This window comes from Mastigoproctus giganteus, chromosome 7 (genome assembly GCF_048544385.1).
Source record: "Mastigoproctus giganteus isolate SK-2022 chromosome 7, ASM4854438v1, whole genome shotgun sequence".
Classification (NCBI taxonomy): domain Eukaryota; kingdom Metazoa; phylum Arthropoda; class Arachnida; order Uropygi; family Thelyphonidae; genus Mastigoproctus; species Mastigoproctus giganteus.
Genome location: NC_143581.1, coordinates 130,055,224 through 130,081,361, shown reverse-complemented (window position 1 = coordinate 130,081,361; position 26,138 = coordinate 130,055,224). Strand labels below are relative to the sequence as shown.

Sequence of the window (26,138 nt, the reverse complement as noted above, 5' to 3'; positions counted from 1 at the left end):
GTAAGAAATAGTGGAAATGTTTCCACAATCAGAAGTATAGAATCAAACTGAAATGACCAGTAGCAAACTCACCAAGGAGCTTAGCTGAAAATTGCAAAGGCTGTTAATCAGGCCACTTTTAAGTACAGAATGATACTGTTTGCAAAAGTTTGTTCCTTTTTGAGCCCACACCCTGGGGGAATGTGTGCTCTGCAGCACAAAAATGCATAGATAAGGAACAGCATCCAGAAGGAAGGGAAGAAGGGAACTTACATCAGGTTTCCCCATGTTCAACTCGGCACTGCAAAAAGGGATTTGACTTGGGTATTTCTTTCATATATGGCAATGATTACCCCAGAGTAATGAGATTTAGCACCTGCAGTTGAACATATAGCACAGAATGAAATAGAGTACTTGATATGTCTGAAAGCTTGACACTCAGGGTTAAGTGAAGACAGTAACACAGCATTAACTCAGAACAAATTTTAAAAACTAATCAATAAAGTACACCATCTGAGTATACGTTACTCAATATATATCTAAATATTTTGACCTGCAATTCAAAATATCACTATGCTGCATTAGCTGGATATGGAAGCAAAAATGGGTAGTATACACAAGTCACCGGGGATTTTTTTTCCTTTTTTATATTAATTTTCTTTTTTTCTTTATTTTATTTTTTATTTATTTATTTATTTTATTTATTTATTTTTTTTTTGCTTATTTTATTTTATTTTTTTTCTGCTTCCAGGGGATCAAGACGGCACAAAATTCAAGTACAAGAGAAAGTCATATTCTACACAGCCATTCACACAAATAGTACATGAACAATTTACATAATACATACAAAGGATACATTTACACACATCCACATACGCAAGTAATCAAAGGATCAAAATAAAAGGAGCACAAGTATTTCAGAAACTAGAAAAAAATCTATTATATGCTGATTTCACAATTCCAAACAGACGAAAATAATTTCAGCAAGCTCTCTTATTTGATCTTTTAGACTTTGGCAAGCTAAAGTGCTTACAGGACAAGCAGGGTCCTACAGTTAGGAAATGGGTCATTGGTAAGAGGAAGAAGGCATGGGGACCCAACCCTTGCTGTAGTACTCGCTTTCTGCAGCACCATTAAGAACTACAGGAAATGCACTTCTGTTTTACAGATCACATTATTTAGAGCTGACTTAATGGGAATAAAATCCCTAAATATCTGACTTTAAACTGATAATGAGTACTTTGCTAAACAGCCCTTTTCCACAGACACATGTACTTGGGTATCACACATGGCAAACCCTTGGTTTCTTAAGAATATCTTCACAAGAAACAATGACCCATTTCTGTACACTAAGTACATGTGGATATCAAGGTCTGGCAGTTAGCAGAAAGCATATTTCACCATGTAAGTAGTAATGCATTAACATACTTACATAATGTAAAAATCTTAAAACTCATTAAAAAATTACTGTGACTAAAACAATTTTGTGTGTGTATGGGGGAAGGGGAGGGAACTTAAGTTGTTCTACTATTAACATTATCACTGTCATTTTGCACTCGGTATTAATAAATTTATCTTTTAAAAACTCTGTAATCATTAATATCTACATATGACTTTAAGAAAATGCTATATCATAATTCAAACATAACTCATTCTCTATCAGCAATGAAAAACAGACAAACCTCATGAAAATTCATATTAAAATAATAATTAAAAAAATGAGAAGTTGCAACACTTATGTTGCGATGAGGTTCCATCATTTGGCTTCAAGACTTGACTCCTGCCCTACAGTGACTACAAGAACATTTGTACCTACCACAAATGCTGATATGGCAGAATTTTAAGGCTTTTTTCCCTCCTCTGGCACTTAAAATACTGGAGACTTGCATTCAGTACTATAAAGTTATTTGATTTGCTCTACTACTATAACTAATATTACAATCTATGATCATGACTGAGCATGTCTGAAGAGCACAGGAGTATGAGGCAAGTCAACTGTCAAGAAGCCACACTGAGTTACATTAGGCTGTAAAAATATCACACTAGCTGTTACATTTGTTTCTATACTATATGTACGTGAAGCACACTGGAAGAAGCAACAAAGTCTTTTAACAGTAACAACTGTTCATATCACATTGACAGAAGACTTCTGTGAAGCCCACACATTCAATGTAGGATCAATAAATTAGGGAGAAATAACCTCAAGGCTTTTATTTCCACCACAATTTGTACTTGATAAGACAACTGTAAATTAGAGAATTTTCCTCCTGAATTAAGAACTTTTTTCTTTTGTGGACAAGCATAGCTGAGTATATTTCAGTCTTACATTGACTCGCCACCTAACAAATCACCAGGCAAAAAAGAATTTAATGAGGATGTGTTCTGCTCATGTTCCAGAGCAGCCGAACCTCCCCATAGGCTACTTCCTGTACTAGGAAAGGACCACAAATGAGAACCAGGCATATTCAAAGCTGTACCATTCCAGGCGGAAGAATCTAACTTGCCATTATTAGCGGAGCCACCAGTACTACCAAATGGGAATGATGCAGTTCCACCTCGAAAACCAGGTGTAACAGAGTTATTTCCTTGTGGTGGTGTGGACCATCCAATAGACCCTCCACCTAGCTGGCCACCAGCTAGTTGTAAATACTGCTGTACTTCAGCTTCACTAGGTATATCAGCAAGAATAGTAGTATTGCCCAAAACACAATTATTAAGGGCAGACTGAGCTTTTGCTGCTTCTTCTCGAGTAGAATAGCGCACAAGAGCTATGCCATGGTTTAAGAAAAGATGAAAGAGTTGCAACGGTCCATGCTGCATGCACAGAGTCTTCAATGTAGATCCATCGATCTGAAATGAAATTTAAAAATTTGCTATATATTTGCAATAAGAACTTTATAACAGCAAAAAAATAAAAATGTAATAAAAAAACTAACAGCCGAACATATTATACTCAAAAACTGGTGATTTTTATACATCAAGTGATAGGGGTAAATGTTAAAATTTTTTTGTATGTGTGATGCAAAGCTAAATTCAATTTAACAACATCCTTCAGTAACACAGCAAAGAAATATTGTGTTTAAGAAGATATATGCAAGATTTCTATGTACTGTAAAAGGTAATACATTTGCTTTGTGCTGCCATTCCGGTTATTTGGGACACATCGGGACTAGTGTATTTTGGCCCGATTAAGTGGCTGCTCCAATTATCTGAAGTTTCACGTAAATAGTTAAAAATACAATGTACCCCCCACCTTTTACAATTGGTTCACTGTACAACAAATCACGTTACAACGAAGTCAACATGGTAAAGTACTGTTCACTATACAATGTGCAGTAAGTGCCAGTCATTGTGATCAACGTTTGTGAATTGAATTTTAATTCTATTAAACAGCAATTCTATTTAGCAAAAATAGGAGGAATATTATCTACAGGCTATAAAAGCAAGGTATATTAAGCACAAATTTACCCTTTATTACCTTACCAATTAAAAAATTAAATTATACGTGAAAATCGGAAGAATATACGTGATAATCAAAATAATTAATATGTACTGCAATACGTACATACGAACTAGTTGACATTTCTGTTCACTGACATTTGTGGGTGGGGGATTAAAATTTAAAACAGTAAAAAGATAAGCAATTAATAACAAAGAACACGGCACACACAAATTGCAAGTAACAATGGAGTAATGAGTTGCAAAGCTTTAAAAATAGGAATGAAAAGGTCTGAAAATTAATTTTATTTATATGATTGAAGATTTCATGGAAGTGTAAACACATCACCATAATAACCCATAGAATTCCAGCTGTCGGTATTATCGCAAATTCAATAAGATCGAGTTTAATGTCCATTTATGATAGATATCACTAACGGAAAAGCCCAATAAACAGGTGACTGCTAATTGTTTTTGTTTTATGGTTGTGACCTCCAGAATTTCGACCTGAATTCCGCTGCGGTCTCCTGCCCTAATTAAACGGCATGCTGTCCCAATTGAGCGAAGTATAAACCCTGGCCATTTTCTCAATTGGGCTCTTTTTTTTAAGATTTGCCCCAAATAACCGGAATCCACTGTATATGCAATTTTTTTCAATTTTAAATGACTGACAATTTCAGCTAATTTCAAACACATAAGCATAAAAACAGTGTTTTTTGCATTTTCTATCACTGAACAATCTTCCTTTGAACTGTGCTAATCATGCAAGAGATGTTTCTGATAGTGAAGTAGCAAAAAAATCTGAATGTGGAAGAACAAAGCAGCAAACATTGTTAGTGAAATTGGATAGGAGGGATAAATTGTCATATTCGATTGTTAAAGATGGCAGTAATCAAAGCAATTCCAAGGTAGACCATATTGTGATGATCTTACTGACAAAAAAAAAAAAAAGAAAAAAAAGAAAAGCAGTTTGCTCAGTGTGTTTGAAGGTGACTCTACGGCAGTAGTTCAAAATTTTTCAGCTAACCGTATCATAAAATTATTTGATCCAGAGCTGACTTTTAAAGAGGACAATTTGGGCAGGATAATGTAGACTTCCAAATTAATGAATTCGGATTTAGTACAGTACATTTCCTCTACTCGTGTAATGTTTAACCCAATGAATTAGTTATCTTCAGTGAAAAGAAGCAGCTGAATTCCATAGTACTTTTCTCTCAACTCAGGCAACTTTCTCAGAATGGAAATTCAATTACACAGTTCTCTCTATTGATTGTTAAAATAACAAGCTTATAACATTTATTGAATCCATAAAAAAATAAATAAAAAAATAAAAAAGTTGATCATCTGGATAAAAAATTGTGAACATTTTATTCCAGGCAGAAATACTGCAATAGATGAAAGTACTATTGGTTTCAAGGGTAGAATTTCTTTAAAATGTTAAAACCCTCAAAAGCAAATAACATGGGGCTTTTGTATATTTGTTTTGGCTGACTCAGAAACAGGTTATTGCTCAGCTATTGCATTAAATTTTGGAAAGCTTGCTACTCACAGCTTGATGTGACCAGACTAAAGGATAGTGCTTCACATCCAGAAACAGCTTCAAGGTATTGGGGGTACTGGATTTCATTTGTTCACTGACTGATTTTACACTAATATTCAACTAACAGAAGAACTTTATAAACAAAATATACACCCAGGAACTGTTATGGGGAACAGGAAGGGTTTAATGGATTAACATACAAGATGAAAACCACAAAGAAACTTGAAAAAACACAGCCACTAGTTTTTTTTGAAAGAAGGATAGTTCAAGTGCTACCATGAAAAGACAAAAGAACTATATTTATACTTCCAACTTTCTATATCTAAATTGAGGTGAAAGAGGAAAAGTAAAAGTAGGGGAAACTTGCATTCATGAATATACAAGAGAAATGGGTGCAATATAACAACTGACCACTAGTCTGCAAGTTTTTCACTCACTCAAAAATAAATCAATGAAATGGTTGAGAAAGTTGTTTTTCTGGTTTGTTTGCTTCAATGAGAACAGCTTCGCCTTGATGAAGAGGCCAAATCCAAGTCAAAAGACCCTTCTTCATAAGCAGTTTCAAAAGAAACTTTGTTCAGCTAGTATGAATGTCTGAAATATGATATCCCTCTTAGAAAAAGGCTATCAGGTTCAGATGTGAAAGTGGGATTGAATGGCCGCACACTCAATGTGATATTTTATTACTTCTTATTTTGAAAATCCAAATAAGAAGAAAGACTGTGCAATATGTAATAAAAGGGCTAATTGGTGGGTGGGGGGTAGCATCCATTTAGGTCTAAGGGTTGAATAGTATTTCTTCATTGGTATGAAAAGCCTAATAGCTTCTACAATTACTTCTGTGAATGATTTCCATGTAGAATTTGGTGTTGGAAACATTATCAGATAATCCCACAGTGCAGAATAACTCTGTCTGAGACCACTGCAGCCACCCTTACAAAAGCAAAAAGGCCCTCCCTTTACCCTTGACTGTGTTTATGTCTTTAAGTAAATCCTACATTAGCACAATGTGATTGCTGACACCCAGAGGGTCTTTTACCTGCAGATTATTGATGCTTATTTGCTGCTGATAACCATCAAGAGCTTCCTTCCTCTTGTTACCTCTCTAACAAGTTGCTGCGGAAAACAGTCATCCAATAAATCTACAAAAGTCTTGCTAGTTTGTGAGTGATCAACCCACAAATTCCAGTCAACATCTAGAAATTTAAAATCCCCCATTGTTAGATGATCTGATTTACTGGCCCACTATTTCCATGTATAGATGTTTGGTATACTCATCACAGTCATTAAGCCTATAACATGCACCTACTCAATTTCCCCCACCCTAGTGCTTATATCACACCAAACTGACCCAACACTGACTGGTCAACCACGTCAACTGGATGCACAGTGCATCCAGTGCATCCACGTCAACTGGATGCACTGTCCCTCCTGTATACACTGTGCTCCCCATATTCAAATTTGGCATTGCATATGTCTGAGTGCTATGTCTCTGCTATCTCTACAATCAATGTCTGCATTTGATGATTTAATCAGTACTTCAAATTTATTTATAATGCTCCTAGCATTAGTGTACATGCAAGTATACAAGTGCATGTTCTTACTCTTAGTTACAATAACATTAGTCCATGTATTTACTTGTTCTATAATAACCCACAGCAGGGCTTGAAACTTTGCTTTCCAGGCTGCTGCTGTTCAAATAATCACTTACCTCTGCCTGTTTCTCTAGTTAATCTATCAATCTAAAAGTAAATCTTCTGTTTATACTCCGGGACGACCAAACGGTCAGAGGAGTTTACAAGATAGACAGAATACAAGAAACAGCACCGTATTCAGCAGTCATGGGCTTGAACCCCGGTCACTCAAGGCATGTGTACTTATGCACCTGCACGCCTGACCACTAGGCTACGGCGGCCTTCTGTGTATCTATCCCACCTATCACTGCCTCTATAGCTACAGCAAATATTTTTGCACACCTTCTATTTAAGATCATCCCACCCATGTAAAAACAGTCAACTCCTGTTAACAAGCACAGACCAAGTTGAGAAAAATTCTAACCCATGAGCCTTGCACATTCTCTCAGGGCCAAACTGACTGACAAAGCTCTTAACATATATTCCCTCGTATGAAGTCTGGGCAGAATTGCAGACACTCAAATTCAATCCTAACTCAACTTTTTCTCAACATTGCCCTGTACTTGTTAAGTCCTCAGATCTACTCTTAATATTATTAGTACCAACATCCCTTTTGTGCCGTTAAAAGATACCTTCTCTACAACGTAACCTACTTTTGTCACTGGAAGACACCCTTGTCCTAATCTACCTATCCTTGCACATATATTTCCTGTTCCCCTGACAACAGTCACCGACAATAACTACCACCTGTGGGACCAGTGCATTCTATCTTGGGGATTGCTGTTGTGCTGCTTGATGCAGAAGTGTGAGCTCTGGTGGTGATGAGTTAGGCAGCTGAGAGCTAGATGCTCACATTTTAATTCTTTCGAGGGCATCCACCCTACTCTTAAAACTCTCATAAACATCCACCAGAACACTCAGTTTGCACCTAATTTCTTCTCACACACTCTCTCTGCACCAAATGCACACAAAGACTTGGCTGTATGATGTCCTCTTTCAGAAAAATCCATAAACATTGCACAAGTTGCATATTTTGTTAGGCAGTGATTCGTAGGAGAATTATGGCCCAATTTTTCCAGGTTCTTCATTTGTGTAGTGCTGATTTGGAGTGAGATAATGAAACCAGTGTATTATTAACATGATTGATTTTCATACAGCTACTGCTATTAAGTGTGTTTGCAAGTGGATTAATTTACAGGGTATTTTGGAGTTAAAATGACCACTCCACTGTCAGCACTAGTGGAGGAAGAGGAATTGGTCTTGTTTATATATTCCATAGCATTTTATTGATAGATTTACTTGTGAAGTTTGTTTCTTGAAGACTGATGCCTGCAGGATTATGCTTATTAATCAAGTTATGTCATTGATGTTGCTCTGAAACCTTTACAGTTCCATTGTGCTATTGTGACATCGCTTAGTTTCAGAATTTATTTGTTTGTGTCTGTTTTCAAGAGACTGTCTTGCTCCATGTCTTTCCAAAATGTGTCCATATGGACATGGATGAGAAAGAAAATGAGGGCAACTAGCCATTTTGTCCTCTGCATGTATTTCCAGAATTTCATCTTCATTTTCTTTCTCATCTATACCCATATCAACTAGATTTTTTCTGGCCTTTTGTTTATTAACCTATAGCCTCTGTGATTGGTTTTGATGTAGGGGGGGGTCTGCTTTGGAGGACATGAGATAGGAGTATTGATGGCCTGATTAGAAGTTTTGACTGGGCAGAAACTGAAACGGCAGACACAAGACAGCTGTCTTTAGTTTCTGCATGTGTGTGTATTTGCAAGTGGTGACATTTGCTTTTTTGAAAGTAACTTTATGCTCTGTTTTATATTTCTGAAGAAACCCCCCCCCCTTTCTGTATGTTGTAGTCTTTTGAGTAGGCAGAATTACCTCTGCAGTTTGGACATTGTAAAGATTGAGCAGAGAATTCGGTATGGGTGTGTCCTTGGGACCTACATTTGGACCTGCTTCCCCCTTGACATACTGTCTGCAAATATCCAAACTTTTGCATTTAGTATTAGTAATGGCTACATGGTGCAAGAAAGCCTATGGCTTATGTTGCACCAGGCAAAAAAAAAAAAAAAAAAACCAAATAAAACAATGATAAAAATAAACATTCAAGGCATCTGTGATTAATGTTTAAAAAGCATACCGCAGTTCAACTGTATTCATTCTCTGTGCGATATCTAACCAGTTAATAGAAGCCATGTAGTACCTTAAGGCATCGTAATTTCCTTTTCTGAAATTTAAAACCCATTAAAACCCATTCCTTTGCCTTTTACTACTGCTACCTCTCTCATCATCATCCACCGTAGAACTCTGTGATCACTTCCTGCTACTGGTTCCTCTACTGTCAGCCCTGTTATGTCATCTGATTCATGGGTGATGAGGTCTAGGATATTCTTTTCTCTAGTACTTTCCCTGATATGCTGATACAAATAACAGTCATCTAGTTGATTTAAAAATTTTGTTCCCCATGTCAAGTTTCCTTCCCATTTACTCCAATTGATTAGAGGCAAATTGAAATCACCCATAATAAGACATTGACACTTACTTGCCCATTCCATTTGCATGTAGAGGCTTTCGTCATAATCTTCACAATCACCTGGTCTGTAGATTACTCCTACTCGCATTATACCTTTGTTTCCAACTATCTCACACCATACAGATTCTATACTAGCATGTGAAACGTCTAAATCCGGGAAAGCAATCATTGCACTCAGGCTGCTTATGATAAGAAGCATTACCCCACCATCCCTTCTATCTACCCTTTCCTTCCTAAATACATTATACAAGCCGTACTGAAACTCATCACCCCCAATTTCCGGGTGGTACCACGTCTCCGTAAGCCCTATTATGTCCGCGTTACTTTTTAACCAGCAGTTCGAATTCGCTCATTTTACTGACGACACTTCTAACATTACTATATAAACAATTAAGACTTACTGTTCTTGTATATTTAACAACCCTTGAAGTTTTTTAGGCTCTCTTCCCTGGCATTAGCTACCCGCTCACTTGAAACGTTTCTGCCCCCAGAACATCTAGATAATATGTCCAGTTGGGGTTACAGATAAGAACTCTTGAGGTACGTGCAAGAGTTACTTTGACCAATATTATCAGATAAACGTCAGTATTACCCACATCCCCCCCCCCCAACTAGCAGTTTCCCTGAACCTCTAAGGTATCCTCAATAATACTGGCAAAAACTTTTGCACCACCTTTGTTTAAGTGTATCCCATCTCTACAAAACAAATTCCTTCTACCTACAAGTGTGGGCCATGCTGATAGAAATCCCCCCCCCCCCTAAAACCTTGCAGAGTCCTTCAAGTCTTGAGTTAATCCACAAGGCTTTTAACATATAATCCCTCCTATCATGTCTGGGCACAGTTGCAGACACACAGACATTGTGGCATAGCTTGCAGCATCTCCTCAGCATGATCCTGTATTTTTCCAACAGATCGTATACGTTTAATGTCATTAGTCCCTGCATGAATAATAATATTCTCTTTACCTCCCTTAAAATCTGACAATCTGTTGGTGACATCATTAATAGTTGCTCCCGGCAGACATACCTTGGTTCTACTCCACCTATCCTTATTACAAAAAAATATTCCCCATTTCCCTGACAATGGAGTCTCCTAATAAAACAATGTCCTTTTTAACCAGAGTAGTTTGCACTTGGTTTTTCTGTTTTGAGGCCTGAATCAGGTGTGCATTACTTGGTAGATTGCTGGAGTCTTGAGTCCCTGGCGAGCTCCCAGATGCATTATTCTCGAGGGCAAATACCCATTTTTTCAGTGACTCAAATTGTTCCATCAGTGCACTCCTTACATCGATCACAAAGAAAAGAATCCCCAGGTGATTCTATGATTAGTCACCAGGTCGACCTTGGAAAACATTCCACACGTACTACAATGGATTAAATCATGACTCAGCCGTAAATCGCCATCAGCTTTTTCCGTGTGAGTCATGATACCCTGTGACATGTTTAAGGCAGATTTCGTAACTACCATTATAAAATTAGCTAAATATCAATGAAAATTAACTTTAAAAAATTATATCTATAATATTATAAAAATCAAACTGTTACAGGAAAACCTATAACAAAATAATCCAACAATATCTAAATAAATCAAATATTTAAAAGCACTAATCAACAGTAATCCAATCTACTTAACTGAGGAATCCTGACGAAGTGCGTCCGCTCACCTCAGCATTTGTCTTGAACTCATTTAAAGCAGTGATTCCCAATCTTTTTGACCCGTGGAGCCCTTTTTATAATCAATTTCTATGGAGGAGCCCCTTAGGCTTACCCTATAGCTAGTAGGTTTTCAAGCTAATGGTATTTAATGGTATTTAAGAGGGGATAGATAATAAGGGAGTGTAAAGTAAAGAGACATTTAAACAATTGTAAAATGTCCATGCAATAAAATTATATTTTACAGTAAGCCTAAATTAAGACTTAACATAAAATAACGTTAGATAATTACAGACTGTCTTAAAAGTACCGTGTGATTGGACTAAGCTTCAATAGCAAAAGCTTAATTTATGGTACTCGTAAAATAACGTATAAATATTTAATGAGACACCTGTGGTTGTATTTTTTTTTTTTTCTTTTGCACAGTTTTCTTATTTCAGGTTAATTTGATGATAATTGTAGGTGAATGTCTGGTTCTGCATTTAAGCGACTTCTGTATTTTGTTTTGGTATGCATATAGGCAGAAAATCCCACTTCATAGAGATATGTAGTTGAGAAAGTAGCAATACTAATTTTGCTTTCTCAGACAAGATTTTGAATTCATCTTGCAAATGCAACCAAAACTCTGGTAGACTGATTCTAACCCAGCAGAATACGAGCTCTAAGAGGAGCTCGTATTCTGCTGGGTTTAAGCTAGGTGATTTTTTGTTCACGCTGAGAACACATTCAATACCCAATTAAAGTCATCAAGCGCCCTTCTCTTGAGCTGTCGAAAAATAATGTTCAAACGAGTCTTTCAATGCTTTGAGATGCACCTGAATATTTTTCTGTATTTTTTCTTGAATCTTGATATTATTTTTGTCCAAGAAGCTTTTTGTAAGAGGGAAGCAATCAATATCTTCCTTTTCCACGCACTCCAACCAATACATAAGTTTCCTTTTTAAGACACTTTGGCATTTGCATCAAATGCCAAAGTGTGGCTGTTTTGCATCAAAAACTGTGGCTGTTTTTCCTTGCAATGAGAGATTCATTTCATTCATTTTACTAAAAATATAATGAAAGTACACCAGTTTGCAAACACCCAGCCTTTATAATTTAAAACCATCGCCAATAGTGCACTATGGTCCATTAAAAATGCTGCTACCTCTGCACGCAGTTCCATCAAGCGTGTAAATGCTTTTCCTCGAGACAGCCACCTTACTTCAGTATGCAGCAGGAGGGACTCGTGGTTCTTTAATTTCATTCAATTTTTAGCTATTTTATTTTCATGGAGTGGCTGCGGAACCCCTGGGAAGTGTATGTGGAGCCCTCAGGCTCTGCAGCGCACAGGTTGGGAACCACTGATTTAAAGCATCTGATCAGGTAAGATACATATATGGTTGAACATTACAATTAAATATCTTGCTTTAACAGTTAACGGTAGATTTCTCACTGCAGAAAGTGAACTATCTTTTTTGACATAGCTGGACTGGATAGTTCCTGTGCAATATCTTTGTTAGTGACATTCATTAGATCCTATTCACCTATGACTTCTTTACCTGTTTTTAGTGTAGCATGAAGGGACAGTTTTATGGTTGTTCCTCCAAACGTGGTCATTTTGAGAATGTGGTTTCAACAAGTAGATCCCCTGATTTAAGTCGGATCAGCAGCATTTTCTAAGCATTTCTGGATTAGAAATGGAGAAAGGTCACTAATCAGCTTTTCAGTCAGTGGATGGAGGGTGAGAAAGTGTGGCCAGTTTTGTTTCCTTTTGCCATTTGGCAACAGAAGGGTTTGGATCATCCTGTTGTCTAGTCAGATGAGATAGATCCATGGACACAATGTGAAGTGTTAGTATAACTATATTTACTCTTTCTGCCACTGTGACAGCAGAAACAGGCATATCTGGGAGTGACCAAACATGACAATTTAAATAACCAGCTTTTGGTGTAACAAAGGTTAATAAGATGTTATTTGTTTAAACTGAGATGCCATCTTTTCTTATCATGATTCTTGGTTTACCATTTCATCCTGTAGTTCCTGGGATTTTTTTTCTTCAAAAAATAAAAAAAATAAAAAATAAAAAAAATAAATAAAAATAATAGATCCCATTCAGTGATCATTGTTTAGGAAGAAATCAGTGTGGAATGCAAGGTGATATGAACTGAATTCCAAGAGCAAAAGCTGCTCCCACATTTATTTCTGACAAAAATGATTTATAGATGAGTTTTGTATCTCTTTACTGGGGATAATTCTGTCTTTAACCTTGACATTACTTGAACTACACTTGGAATACTGTGCCCAGGTATGGAGATTGTAATTAAAAAAAAAAAAAAAAGCTGCTTGAAATATTTCAAAGATGAGCAATGCACTTGGCAGGATTGGTAAAAGGACATCCATATGAAGAAAGACTTCAAATGTGTGCTGTAGAGCTTGGAAACTAGATACCTTAGAGGAGATTTAAGGTGTATGAGGCTCTCAGAGGTGCAAGTAAAATGAAAGGATGAAATTTTCACCATTAGAAATGATTCCAGAACTAGGGTCCACAAATTCAAATTACTGAATTTCAGACAATTTTCTTTAAGCCAGCAAGCAGTTAATAATTGAAATAAGTTGCTTCCATGGGTAATTGAGGCTGACAGCTAGGGGAAATTCAAAACTCAGCTGGATAGAAATCTATGTGATTCTCCATGCAAAGAGGGAATCAAGTACAGGGGGATCCTCGATATACGTCGTGCCAATACAAGTCATTTCGCCTACACACCATTGATTCATTAAGGATAGTAAACTCTATATATTCGCACTTATGTCGTTTGAAAAGGAATATACATGTATATTTCCCTCGATTCTTCTTTCTCCTTCTGTATTTAAATTCATAATTACATACTATATAAAATGTAAAAACACACACACACACACATATACAAAGGGTACTAGGAAAGTTTTGCAATACAGCTTTGTTTATTTAATTTTTTCAAAGTAATTTGCTCTACATTCAATACACCTCTCCATCCTCCGAAACCAATCTTTAAACCAGTTCTGCCAAGTTTCACTAGGGAGTAAAGCACACTCGTTGTCCCAAGCCCGTAGAAGGTCCTCATCACTGGAAAACCGGCTCCCTTTTAGCTTCATTTTCACATGCGGGAACAGTGCAAAGTCGCAGGGAGCAAGGTCTGGCCTGTAGGGAGGGTGCTCGAGAAGTTTCAGTCCTGTCGTGGTCAAATATTCGGTGCAGGCTTTGGCACGGTGAGCTGGAGCATTATCGTGATGGAGGTACCAGGTGTCCATTCTTGACTTTGGCCGCAGGTTCTTCATAGATCCAATGACTTTAGGCAGGCATTGTTCAGTATACCACTTAGCTGTGACTGTCTTCTGCGTGTCCAAAATGACACGTTCCACGATTCCACTCGATTTGAAAAATACAGCTATCATTTTCTTCTTTATAGATCGGGATTTTCTGACAATTACGGGTGTGTCGTCATCATCAAAGACCCAAACTTTGTTTTGAGCCTTGGTCGGCAGATCGTAATAGTACAGCCAAGTCTCGTCACCTGTCACGATGTTGTTCACATACCGAGATTGTCCCTTATCAAACTTTTTTAACATCTCCCAGCACCAAGTCACACGTCGTGTCATCTGCTCTTCAGTCAGTTGATGCGGCACCCAGAGAGAACAAAGTTTCTTCACGTGCAAATGATCTTGCAGAATCGAACGAATTGCTGGTGCATTTAGGCCCAAAGTATCCTCTATCTGTTGGTAGGTCACTCGCCTGTTTTCGTCAAGCATTTTCCTCACAGCAGTAACGTTTTCCTCCGTAACTGACGTTCGTGGCCTTCCCGGCCTCTCAGAATCCTCCAGAGTGAAATTTCCCCTTTGGAATTCTCTATACCACCTGAATATCGTTGTACGATGTGGACAATCATCATCTAGTGCAAGAGTCATTTCTTCTAAGCACTGGTCTATGGTTAAACCACGCACGAAATTATACCGCAAAACTGTCCTTATTTCATGACCACGATGCCATCGCAAGCACTTTACACTCTCACTACTAATGAATAACTGAGCCCATCGACTTGGCGCGGCAGCTACTATGCACGTATGAACATGTCTCAACATGCAGCAACAAGCAGCTTCCTGTGATTCATTGTTGCGTCATATTGCAAAACTTTCCCAGTACCCTTTGTATATAGCCACTCCCGAGTTAAGGGTTACGTTCTGTGGAACTCTACGTAAGTCTGAATTTCCCCTAAATGCTTATGCAGCACTTGCAACTAATGCGTGCTGATGACGCACATGTAAATAGAATTATTCATTCAATTTTTTTATGTCATGCGCAAGAAAAATGACAAAAGTGTACAAAATTTCAAAAAGAGAGAGAACAGGCATAATGTCAGCAAGTTATCTTTCAAGCATCGCGGCCAGAATTAACACTCCAGCTGATAAGCACGCTGCTGTGGAGATTTAGAAGGGGTTTTTTCCAACTCATCACAAAGTTTCTTGGCAGCTGCAGAAAGTCTCTTGGCACGGGAGACTTCACCACATACTTTAATGTTTTCGAAAACAGCGTGATGCTTGAACCTATTAAACCACCCACTGCTTGCCACGAACTTGGCTGGTGTTCTGAAAGGTGTTCAAAATTGGGGTTTGCTGTACCTATCCTTAACATCTTCATAAATACTTCTTGCTTTTGCTTGAATGGCCCATTGGACTCAGGGGCACTTGCTTCTGAATTTTTTCCATCTTTGATATACCACTTGAATGCTGTTTTCTGATCAACTGTTGATCCTTTAACATGTTCTTTTATATGTGCACTGTCCCTTAAAATACTATTCACTGTTGAAGCAGCAAGATCTAATTCCATGCAATAGATGACAAACTTTGTCCTGCTTTGTACTTCTTAATTAATCATCTTCATCAATTTTGTTTCATTTTCTAGCACTGCCAGCACTTGCACTCTCCACTGGTCTCTTTCCCTTCACCATTGTAATAAGTAAATAGGAATGAAGAGAAGATTCTGAAAATTTATTTTATGTTTTTTTTTTTTTTTTTTTTTTTTATATGATTGAAGATTTCAGTGAAGGGAACTCATTTCACCATAATACCGTAACTTAAAAACCCAAAGAACTCCAGTCATTGGTATTATCACAAATGCAATAAGAACGAGTTTACTACCTGTTTATAATAGATTGTGCTAACAGAAAAGCCCAATAAACCGGAAAGTGCAAATTGTTTTTGTTTTGTGGTAATGACCTCCAGAAATGTGTTTTAGAAAAATATCACAAAGGCGTTCAAAAATTGATTCTAATAACAGAACACATGATAATGATAAAAGTGTAGTGCAATTTCCAATATAAAATGACCTTTTATAGAGATAAATAGCTTAGTTATGTAAAAACTCCATTTATTCCTACAGATGCAAAATATGTTTCCACGATTAAGCTTGCACTGGCCAGCAAAAACGTATGTAAAGTAGAATTTCCGTAAGTTGGTTATTACGCAACCCAGGAGGTGGCTGTACTCCAGTAAGTTTTGCTCTTATTCGGGAGAAAACCATCAGCCTTTATGATTTTGTTAAGAGTGAGGAGGGTGTTTAGCTTCAGCAAGTGAAATTTTTAGTGATAGTTGTGGCTAGTTTCATAGGTTTCAGTCCCATTACAGATTTAAAAATGTGAGACTACAAGATGAGGCAGCAAGTGCAGACACTGAAGGGGCATCTGTCTAGGATTTTAGAGGAAGAAGGTTACAACTCTAGACAAGTTTTTAATTGTGGATGAGAAGGCCATCCAAATCGTACATTTCAATCCATGAAGAAAGTGCTCCAGGGTTTAAGGCCTCCAAAGACTGCTTAACTCTTTTGCTTGGGGGAGGGTGTAAATGGAGGAAAGAAGCTTAAACCACTAACTTTTGTATCACAGTGAGAATCCTAGAGCCATGACAAATTATGTGAAATTTCCCCTCCCTGTGACCTGGAAATCCCAGTGAAAGGCTTGGATTACAAGGCAAATCTTCCATGACTGGTTTGTAGTCTTGTTCCCGAACTGAAACTTTATTTCTAATGCAAAAATTTATCGTTTAAGATTCTTCTGTTGTTTGATAATGCTCCAGCCTATGACAGACTTTAAAGCTTTGTATCCAAACATCAGAGTTGTGTTTCTACTACCACAAACTACTTCACTCATTCAGCCTATGGACCAGGTGTCATAGCAAATTTTTGAAACTTACTATTTAAGAAGAACATTTAGAAAGCTAATCCACAAGACTGATGGTGAAGGCAAACCAACTGTTTAGGAGTTTTGGAACAGCTTTAACATCAGGGATGCAGTGTACATTATTGGTGAGGTGAGGAATAAAGTGACAGGTGTATGAACAGTATTTGGAAGAATATTTATCCTGAAGATGTGCATGACTTCACTGGTGTCTTTGGCAAGGCAAGTTTTTGATAATGAGGAGGAGGTTAAAGAGCTTCCTGAGTCACATTCACAGCCCTTAACTAATGAAGAATTGGCTGAAAAGACCATGGAAGATGAAGACAGGCCCAACAGAGAAAAACAGCTTAATAACAAAGAATATTTGGCATGTTTTTAAACCTTGCTGATGAATTAACAGGCATTCTGCAGAGTTGTGATCACCTGCCTGATCATTCTGCTAAGGTAACATGACTCAAATGATAGTTTGTCTTGCCGTGAGATTTATGACACAAAGATTCATAGTGGCAAACAGATGAAGTTAGACTCCTTCAAGAAAAAACGTCAGAGAACCTCAACCTTAAAGCTAGTAACAGAAGCATCAGGAACTTCAGCTACAGTTGCAGCAACTTCAAGTGCTGAGGAGGAGAAATTGTAATAGGAAGAATAATAAAAAAAAATTTTATTAATAATTCCATAGTGCATTTTATTATTATTATTTAGAAATTACAATAAATTGTACTGTAATACAGTTTAGTGTACAATAAAATAAGTATTTCCTATTCATATGCCCATACACTTCCATATAAATTTGAATTTTTTAGTTTGTGTGGAACTTATCTACCACATAATACATTAGGTCAATGAGAAATTGACGTCTGAAATATGCCGTTTCGTTGTAATTCATGCTTTTTAGGAACATAATTACAACACAGAGACCCCCTATAGGTGGTTTTTTTTTGGGCAGTGAAGCAAAAGCTCAGGGCTTCCTGCACCATATGGATAATAATAATTTTCTTCTGAACAGCCACTGACTCTGCACAAATCTTTTCAATCATGTAACAGTTCCCACATGTGGCATAATGCTCTAAAAACATCTCTCAAGCTTCAATTCTAACCAAAAGAGAACACCAAGTTAATTAATAATCCCTCACTTAAAAACTTGCTTCATTCCCTAAGAGAGAGAGAGAGGGAGAGAGATGTTTTTCTTTATACTGCAGCACAACCACTTAATCAGAAGAATTTAAAATAATTACTCTGACAATGAATATAATCATTAGCTGTATTTAGAAGTCACATGATCTTGAATCGCAGATCATTCAAACAAGTGCATTACTGCATTTTCGCACTTGGCTATGCCATTTAATTTTTGCTGCATGCCTTTTTTTTTTTTTAATAATCACCCCCCCCCACACCCAAATTAGCATCTGCTATTCCAACAGCTCACAGCTCCTTACATGCCAATCTTGAACACATGCATCAACTAATCAATGTCCATTATGTCCAAATCCAAACTTTCCTTCTGCTATATTGTTTTCACATATTTCCTAAAAATCACAATCTATAGAAATTAAATCCTAATGTCAATGAGTATCTTCTTTTCCCCCAACTTTCAACCCCCGCTCACAATACTAGAATAACATACCTCTTTACACTGGTATTGTGTGTCATGTTTAGCGTTCACCATAATAAAAAAAATAATAATAAATAAATAAATAAATAAATAATAAACTAGGGGGCTTTGCCCCCTACACTCATTTCTTTTGATAAAGTAAAATAAAATACTTACAGAAGCTTTCGACACTGTCTCTTTGCTATGAATATATAAATACGCTATATATGGAAATCAAGCATGGTATTCTTGTGGTCATGTTAGATAAACATAGCGTGTGACCACGCGTGAACAGAAGCTTGTTTTATCACAGTAAAACAATTTTCTGTTACATATTTTATGTATTTGTTACATATTACCATGTAACCTGCATCTCTCTTCTTCCATTGGATGAATAAATATCACTAGGAGGAAAATTATTTTATGTATAGAAAGATAAATAAAAATGCTTTTTTAAACAAGAAAATCATTATTCAATAGAGAACTAAATAGTAACTTATTATAATATAGTAACTTATTATATTAATAAAATAAATAAGGACAGAAACCTGAGGAGTGAGGTTCCTTAGCACCAAAAAGCTGGAATTCATCTGTCTGTCCCATCCTGCAATGAAAGATTACCCAGTTAATTAAAATACAAAAACACTGATTTTATATTCCCATATAATTAATACAGTAATAAAGTTAAATTCTTTTAGTTCTGCAAAAATTGAATGCCTGAAAATGTGGCAACATTAACACCTATCCTATTCTCCTGAATAGGAAATATACAATGTAAATCATAAAAGTAACAAGAAATGCTTGGATTTTTAAATTACTCTTATGCTAGACATGTAGCCAGTGGTCAGGCACGCGGGTTCATAAGTGCCTTGAGTGCCCGGGGTTCAAGCCCGTGACTGCTGAATACGGTGTTGTTTCTGGTATTCATTCTATCATGCAAACTCCTCTGACCGTTTGGTTGTCTCTGAGTATAAACAGAATTTATTTATTTATTTTACAGAAATATTGCTTTCCCAACAAGTTTAGGTTAGTTAGACTGTGTTATGCTTGTTAACAATTTGCTAGTTGTCATGGAACTTTAGGGGGGGCTTCAGAGTAGGGTTGCCAACTATTTTGGAGATAATTCCAGGCTTATTATCCCAAACGGAGTTCAATTCCAAAACAGTCTCCGCCACATCTGAGATATATACATATCATCATGCCATTTCCATCTAGAGAGAACTGACCTTCATACCTTTATATCCTGGGCTGAGATGCATTAAATTATATGCAAAAAAAGTTTAAATAGTCATGCTTTATTATTAAAACATTTGACATTACAGAATATATTACTTGTATTATAGAAATCCTTTGAAATATTAAAATATGCGAAGCAGCAAAGATAGTGTTTTCTCAATAATATATATATATATTCCTCTCCCCACTCTTTGCTACTTTCACCAGTTTCTTCCCATATCAGTCTATATTAAGGAAATTTGCAAAATTGGCACAAGATCCAGTTATCTTCAAATTGACTTGCAATTCAGCTTCCACCAAGTCGAGGGCCATTCTTTTCTGGTCCTTGCTCCACGCACCATTCGAGTAACAAAATACTTTTTCTAGATAGGCATTATTCACTGGAAATGACATCACAAAAGAAAAAATTTTCTTTAGTGCACCCAAAGTTAATTCTTTCTGAAATATTTTTCCATCTTTTATATTTTATCATCGGTTTGCTCTGCGTTTGAGATAGGGAAACACAATTGAAGCCACAGAACATTCATTATACAGGGTGTCTCAAACATAAACGGCATAACTTCAGGAACGAGTTCCTCATATGTAGACAATAAAAATATTTTATATTAACATAGTTCCGGAAATTCTTGGTTTCCAAGTTTTGAAGGTCTGTCTATGACACTTAACTGTTCACATCACCTTATAATAATTGTTCAAAATATCCACCTTCCACCTGAATATAGGTCTCACATCGACGTCTCATGGACTCGCGAAGACAATACCAAATTCCTGACATGTTTCGTATTGTCTCACAACCTGCCACAATTTGATTGTGGAGAGTTTCCACATCAGCTACCGGAGTCGAATACACCAATGACTTTAAATGATATTGTGTGTGTGTGCTGATTCCAGGAGTGGCATGCACAACATCCAAAATCTCTTCATCTACTTCAGGAGTCTTAGATCTTGGTCGTCCTCTGTCGGCAGCATGAGGTGTAAAGGTCCGATGTTCACAAAGGCGGCGATGGATACCTTCAAAACGTTTTCCTGTCTGGACATCTTCGTTCTGGGAACCTTTTGTGGTATAAACGACGAGCCTCCAGAGCTTTACCATCCACCAAACCGTACATAAAGTGCATATCAGCTTGCTCCTGATTTGAGTACATGGTCAGAATGGAAAACCACCAGATTCTGTCAGTACTTTGTGATGAAGGAAATCATCTGCGGGAGATAAGATATTCCAGTTAATAACTCGGGAACCAAGCATTTCCGGAACTATGTTAATATAAAATATTTTTATTGTCTACATATGAGAAACTCATTCCTGAAGTTATGCCATGTATTTTTGAGACACCCTGTATAGTGTCAACACCAATTACAATTTGTGATATTTCTGAATTCAGCAAGACTTCATGTCATGCCTAAATCTCTTTACTTTGCTTCAAAGACAAATATTTTACAATTTTTGAAAATGTTGTCATCACTAATCAGTTTTCTTTCAAGTATGTTATGCATAATTGAAAGAAAACAATTAGCTTCAAATAAGAATTTTCCACTCTCTACTTCAGGTAACTTCGTTAGAATGGATCATATGTTATGCCAAAGAACTGATCTACCACTTGGCTGTCATTGGTATTAGGTTTAATGAAACAATGGCTACTGAGGCCAAATTGTGTCAGTTCGTAGTTTATTTCATATATCTTATAGCAACCAATTATATACATGCATATAGGCCAGTATGCTTTAAGTATTTTAAGTGTTCTTCTGTTGGCATGATATCCAAGAAAGTAGGATAAAATCTGGGCTTCGTTCAATTTGCTGACCAGTAGACCTTTGAATTTATTCAAACTGTCAACCTCAACAACCTGCAGAAGTTGTGGCTAGTATGCATTATGGAAAAATCAATTATGAGGCTTTATAACAAATAATAGAATTTAGGATTATATAAAATATAATATAAATTAGGAAAGTTAAAATTTATATAATGCATAGTACAACATTGATCATCGTTGATGATCAATGTTGATCAATGTTGCATTAAGCAGACTTATGTTCAAGCAAAAGAACTATGTATGGCCAAAAAAATGGAGGAATGGCTTGATATGAGCAAATTGGTAGGTAAACATAAGGGAAACACCAGTGGAATAAGCAAGTGTAAAAATGCAACATAATAACAGAAGTAAGCTTAGGAGCAAAGATTTTGAGAACAAGTGAGGAATATGATCAAGAATTGGAGGTATCTTGGCATCAAGATTATTCAAAATTCTTTTGGCATCCTTCTGATGAATGACCACAGGAGGCAGTGAGTTGCATACTGGGAAAGGTAAGAGGCAGTTTATAAAGATCGTGGATACAAGAGTTAGAAGAAAAGTGGGATGCTAAGAAGTTGGTTTTGTCTTCAACTAAGGTGGCAACAGAACAATCAGGTTTTAACAGAAGTGGGGTTAGCATTAGCATTAGTAGAGGCATTTGATGCAAGAAAGCAAGCTTATGCAGCATCAGCCAAAAAAAAAAAAAAAAAAAAAACCCCACTTCCATTTCACCCCTCTGTTCGTTCAAAATACCTGTCCAGCTGAGCCTTAAACTTATTTAGGCTATCAACCTCCACCACAAGGGATGGAAGTCTTTTCCACCAACCAACCACCCGCTGGCTAAAGGCAAATTTCCGCACGTCTATCCTACATCTGTCTTTCCTCAATTTGAATTTATGCCCTCTCAGGTGATTTTTCTGAGCTAGAGGAAGAATCCCATCAGCATTGAGCATGCTTAAACCATTCAAGGCTTTATACACCTCTATCAGATCACCACGCTGGTGCCTAGTCTCCAGACACTGTAATTTGCAAAACTTAAGCCTTTCTTCGTAAGAGCACCCCTTTGTTCCATTCACTAACCTTGTTGCCCTTCTCTGTACTCGTTCCAGCAGCTCTACATCCTTCTTGAAATGAGGCCTCCAGACCTGTATACAGTACTCTAGGTGTGGCCTGACCATTGCCTTATACAATGGAATAATCACCTCCTTATCCCTGCTGGAAAAATTCCTGTATATCATTGACAATACTCCATGAGCTACTCTTGCAGCCCGTCTGCACTGCTCAGAGAACTTCATATCTGCCTGCACAACCACCCCCAAGTCCCTTTCATTCTCTACCACTGTCAGTGTAGTACCACAGAGTTGATACGTTGCTCTGGGGTTGCTGTTTCCCATGTGTAATACTTTACATTTGTCTATGTTAAACTTCATTTGCCACCTCTCAGCCCATCTGCTCAACCTTTCCAGATCCTGTTGCAGCAGCATAGTGTCAGTAGTGCCCTTGACAACCCTGCCAACCTTTGTATCATCTGCAAACTTGGACATTAAGCTTGATATACCATCATCAATATCATTTATAAATACAGAAAACAATAATGGACCCAACACTGAGCCCTGGGGGACTCCACTAATAACATTAGTCCACGATGAGCAGTGTCCATTGATTACCACTCTCTGTCTTCTCCCCCTCAACCACCCCTTTATCCATAGCAGCAATTTGCCTCCAATGTCACACTGCTCCAATTTGTGTAGCAGTCTTCCATGTGCAACAGTATCAAAAGCCTTTCTAAGATCCAAGTATATAATATCAAAGTTATTCCCTGCATCCAGTTCTTTTGTGACTGCATCGTAGTATCCAATCAAGTTGGTCAGGCAAGACTTCCCCTTAACAAAACCATGCTGTGTCTGAGCTATAACTGAAGTCTTGTCTAAATGATCCTGCAGTGCTTCTTTAACCAGTGCCTCCATTAATTTTCCTGGAACAGAAGTTAAGCTCACAGGTCTATAATTACTTGTGTCAGCGATTGATCCTCCTTTGTGAATTGGGGTCACATTTGCACATTTCCAGTCTATGGGTACCTCCCCTGAGTCCAAGGAAGCTCTCATAATTATGGCTAAGGGTTTGCTTCCTTCCTTTGCTGCCTCCTTTAATATAACTGGATAGATCCCATCCACCCCGGGTGCTTTTCTTGTGTTTATCTTCAACAGTTTCTCCTCCACTTTACTCCCAGTTATTTCAAGATTCTGTAGCTTACTGCTAGAGTTGAATACACCTCTGGCATTCCCCTTGCTGAATAACTCCTCATGTGTGAATGTCGATGCAAAATATTCATTTAGTTTGTTAGCTACCTGAGCAGGATCATCAACAGTTGACCCATCAATATCAAGTGGACCAATCTGATTCATCCCCTTCCTTCTAGAGTTTACATAAGTAAAGAACTCTTTGCTGTTTTTCTTTGCATCCCTTGCCAAGGATTTCTCGTAATCTGCCTTCACCTGCCTAACCTCCTTTGTAACTTGGTTGCATATCAACTTGTATCTTGGGTTTAAGTGGGCAAAAGTTGTCATCAAGAGCTGTGGCAATAGTCCAGAATGCTTGACTACCATTTGGATAAGAAGCAAGTTTTCTACCCTTAGTCTATCCAAATTCTAGCGTGGGCTGTTTAATAACTGTTTTACAATTGTTGCAAGCTTTGGTGTAGGCAGAAATAACATTGGATAGTAATAGTAATTGACACACAGTGCAAGAAAGCCATAGGCTTTTGCTGCACTGATTAAAAAAAAAAAAAAAAAAAAATCACAAGTAGAGAAGTAAATACAAATTATGCACTTCCCTGCTCACATAGGAAACTATCCAGTTGACCTTTGAATCTATTCAAACTGTCAACCTCAACTACCTGTGAAGACAACCCAGCAATCAATGACTTGCTGGCAAAAACAAAACTGCCTACAATCTAGTCTAAACCTCTTCCCTTGTAATTTAAATTTATGGCCCAGGTTCTGGAATTCTTTATAACAATAAAAATTCCACTTCCACTCATTTTACTAACCCCTCTCATCAGTCTTATAAACTTCAATCAGGTCACCTCTGAGGTGCTTGGTTGCCAAGCTCTGCAGCCCATGTAATCAGTCTTTCCTAGTATGGTTGACCTTTTGCTAATCTCACAATGCAAAGTTGCCCGTCTTTGGATCCTTTCAAGTAGCTCAATGTCTTTTTTTCAGATGAGGTCTCCATACTTGAACACAGTATTCCAAATGCGATGTTATAATTGCCTCATCTCTATGGGATAATTTTCAATTATCAATAGGACATCACGGGCTTTCCTGGCTGCCTGTTTACACAGTTCAGAAAATTTCAAATCTGCAGTATTGTATCTCCCAGATCCCTTTCTTCTTCTGTTTTTAATTCAACCCCACCGACTGTATAATTTATTTTGGGGTTTCTATTCCCCAAGTGTAAGACCTTGCATTTTGCCGAATTAAAACATAACAGCCACTTTTCTGATCATTTCTGAAGTCTGTTCAAGTCAGACTGGAGGAGTGCTGCTTGTAACTAATCTTTAACAACTCTACCAATCTTTACATCATCTGCAAATTTTGACAATGTGCCTTCTATCCCTTCATCAATGTTGTTTATGAAAACCAGAAACAACAGTGTTCCACGAACTGATCCTTGGGGAAACCCCACTCCCGACATTATACCAATCTGAAGAATATCTATTAATCACAACTCTCTGTTTTGGACGCAAGCCAGTTGTGGTATGAAATATTCTTATTTTAAACTGCCTTAGCACATTTATTGGAAAACCAAGGTATAGAAACAGGACAGATTTTAAGGTGGAGTTTGAAATAAAGTATTTCATACTTACAAGAATAGTTTCACTGACAAGACATCAGCAAACAATGATGTCCAAAGATTTAACAGTAATCCAATCAGGGTGAAGAGTAGAATCTTGAAGATTGTCTTATTTTGCATTCTTGTAATGAAAAACAACATAAGGCTTAGAATGGCCACTAGAGAAGAGACCACCACGAAGTTGTGATCTGATGTCACTAGAGAACCATTCAACTCAACCATGTACTTGGAATGATTTTTTGTGAGAAAAATATCAAGAGTATTGGTTGTGTAGTTAGGATGGTCTGGTATTGTGGTATGTAAATGAACACTGTGCGAGGTCATTAGTAATTGCATAAGTCCAGCATCTTTATCAGCTGAGTCTGTGCGCCATAAAAACTGAAGTCGGCTGGAATTGTGAACACTAAAATTAAAAAAAATTACCTCACTGTAAGGAAAGTTGGGCTGAAGAAAGTAGTTTCAAAGAAAGGAAGTGAAAAATCTCCAAGTGATTAGTGGAACTGGTAATATATGAGGTAACATATGATTCTGACAGAATTCTTATAGACGCTCATCAGAATGCTGAGTTGGCGCCTAATTTCTTCACAGTCTCTGCACCTAGCACACACAAAGACATCCTGGGTGGAGAGATTTTAAGACAGAGAAGACTGAAAGAAGAGATTCCAAATTACTAAGTCTCTGGCAGAAAT

At 37.3% G+C, this 26,138-nt stretch overlaps 1 protein-coding gene across 4 annotated transcripts in view; it reads right to left on the bottom strand.

The window, feature by feature from the left end:
- Positions 1-727: 727 nt before the first annotated feature.
- LOC150083194 (protein Gawky-like) overlaps positions 728-26,138 on the bottom strand; it is a 295,134-nt gene continuing 269,723 nt past the window's right edge. For all 4 annotated transcript variants that reach the window (XM_090377898.1, XM_090377901.1, XM_090377900.1 and 1 more), the window contains 2 exons: positions 19,117-19,172; positions 728-2,829 (listed from right to left, as the gene is read on the bottom strand). In XM_090377898.1, the coding sequence (XP_090234024.1) occupies positions 2,302-2,829; positions 19,117-19,172 (584 nt within the window). In that variant the 3' untranslated portion in view covers positions 728-2,301. The remainder of the gene's footprint in view (positions 2,830-19,116; positions 19,173-26,138) is intronic.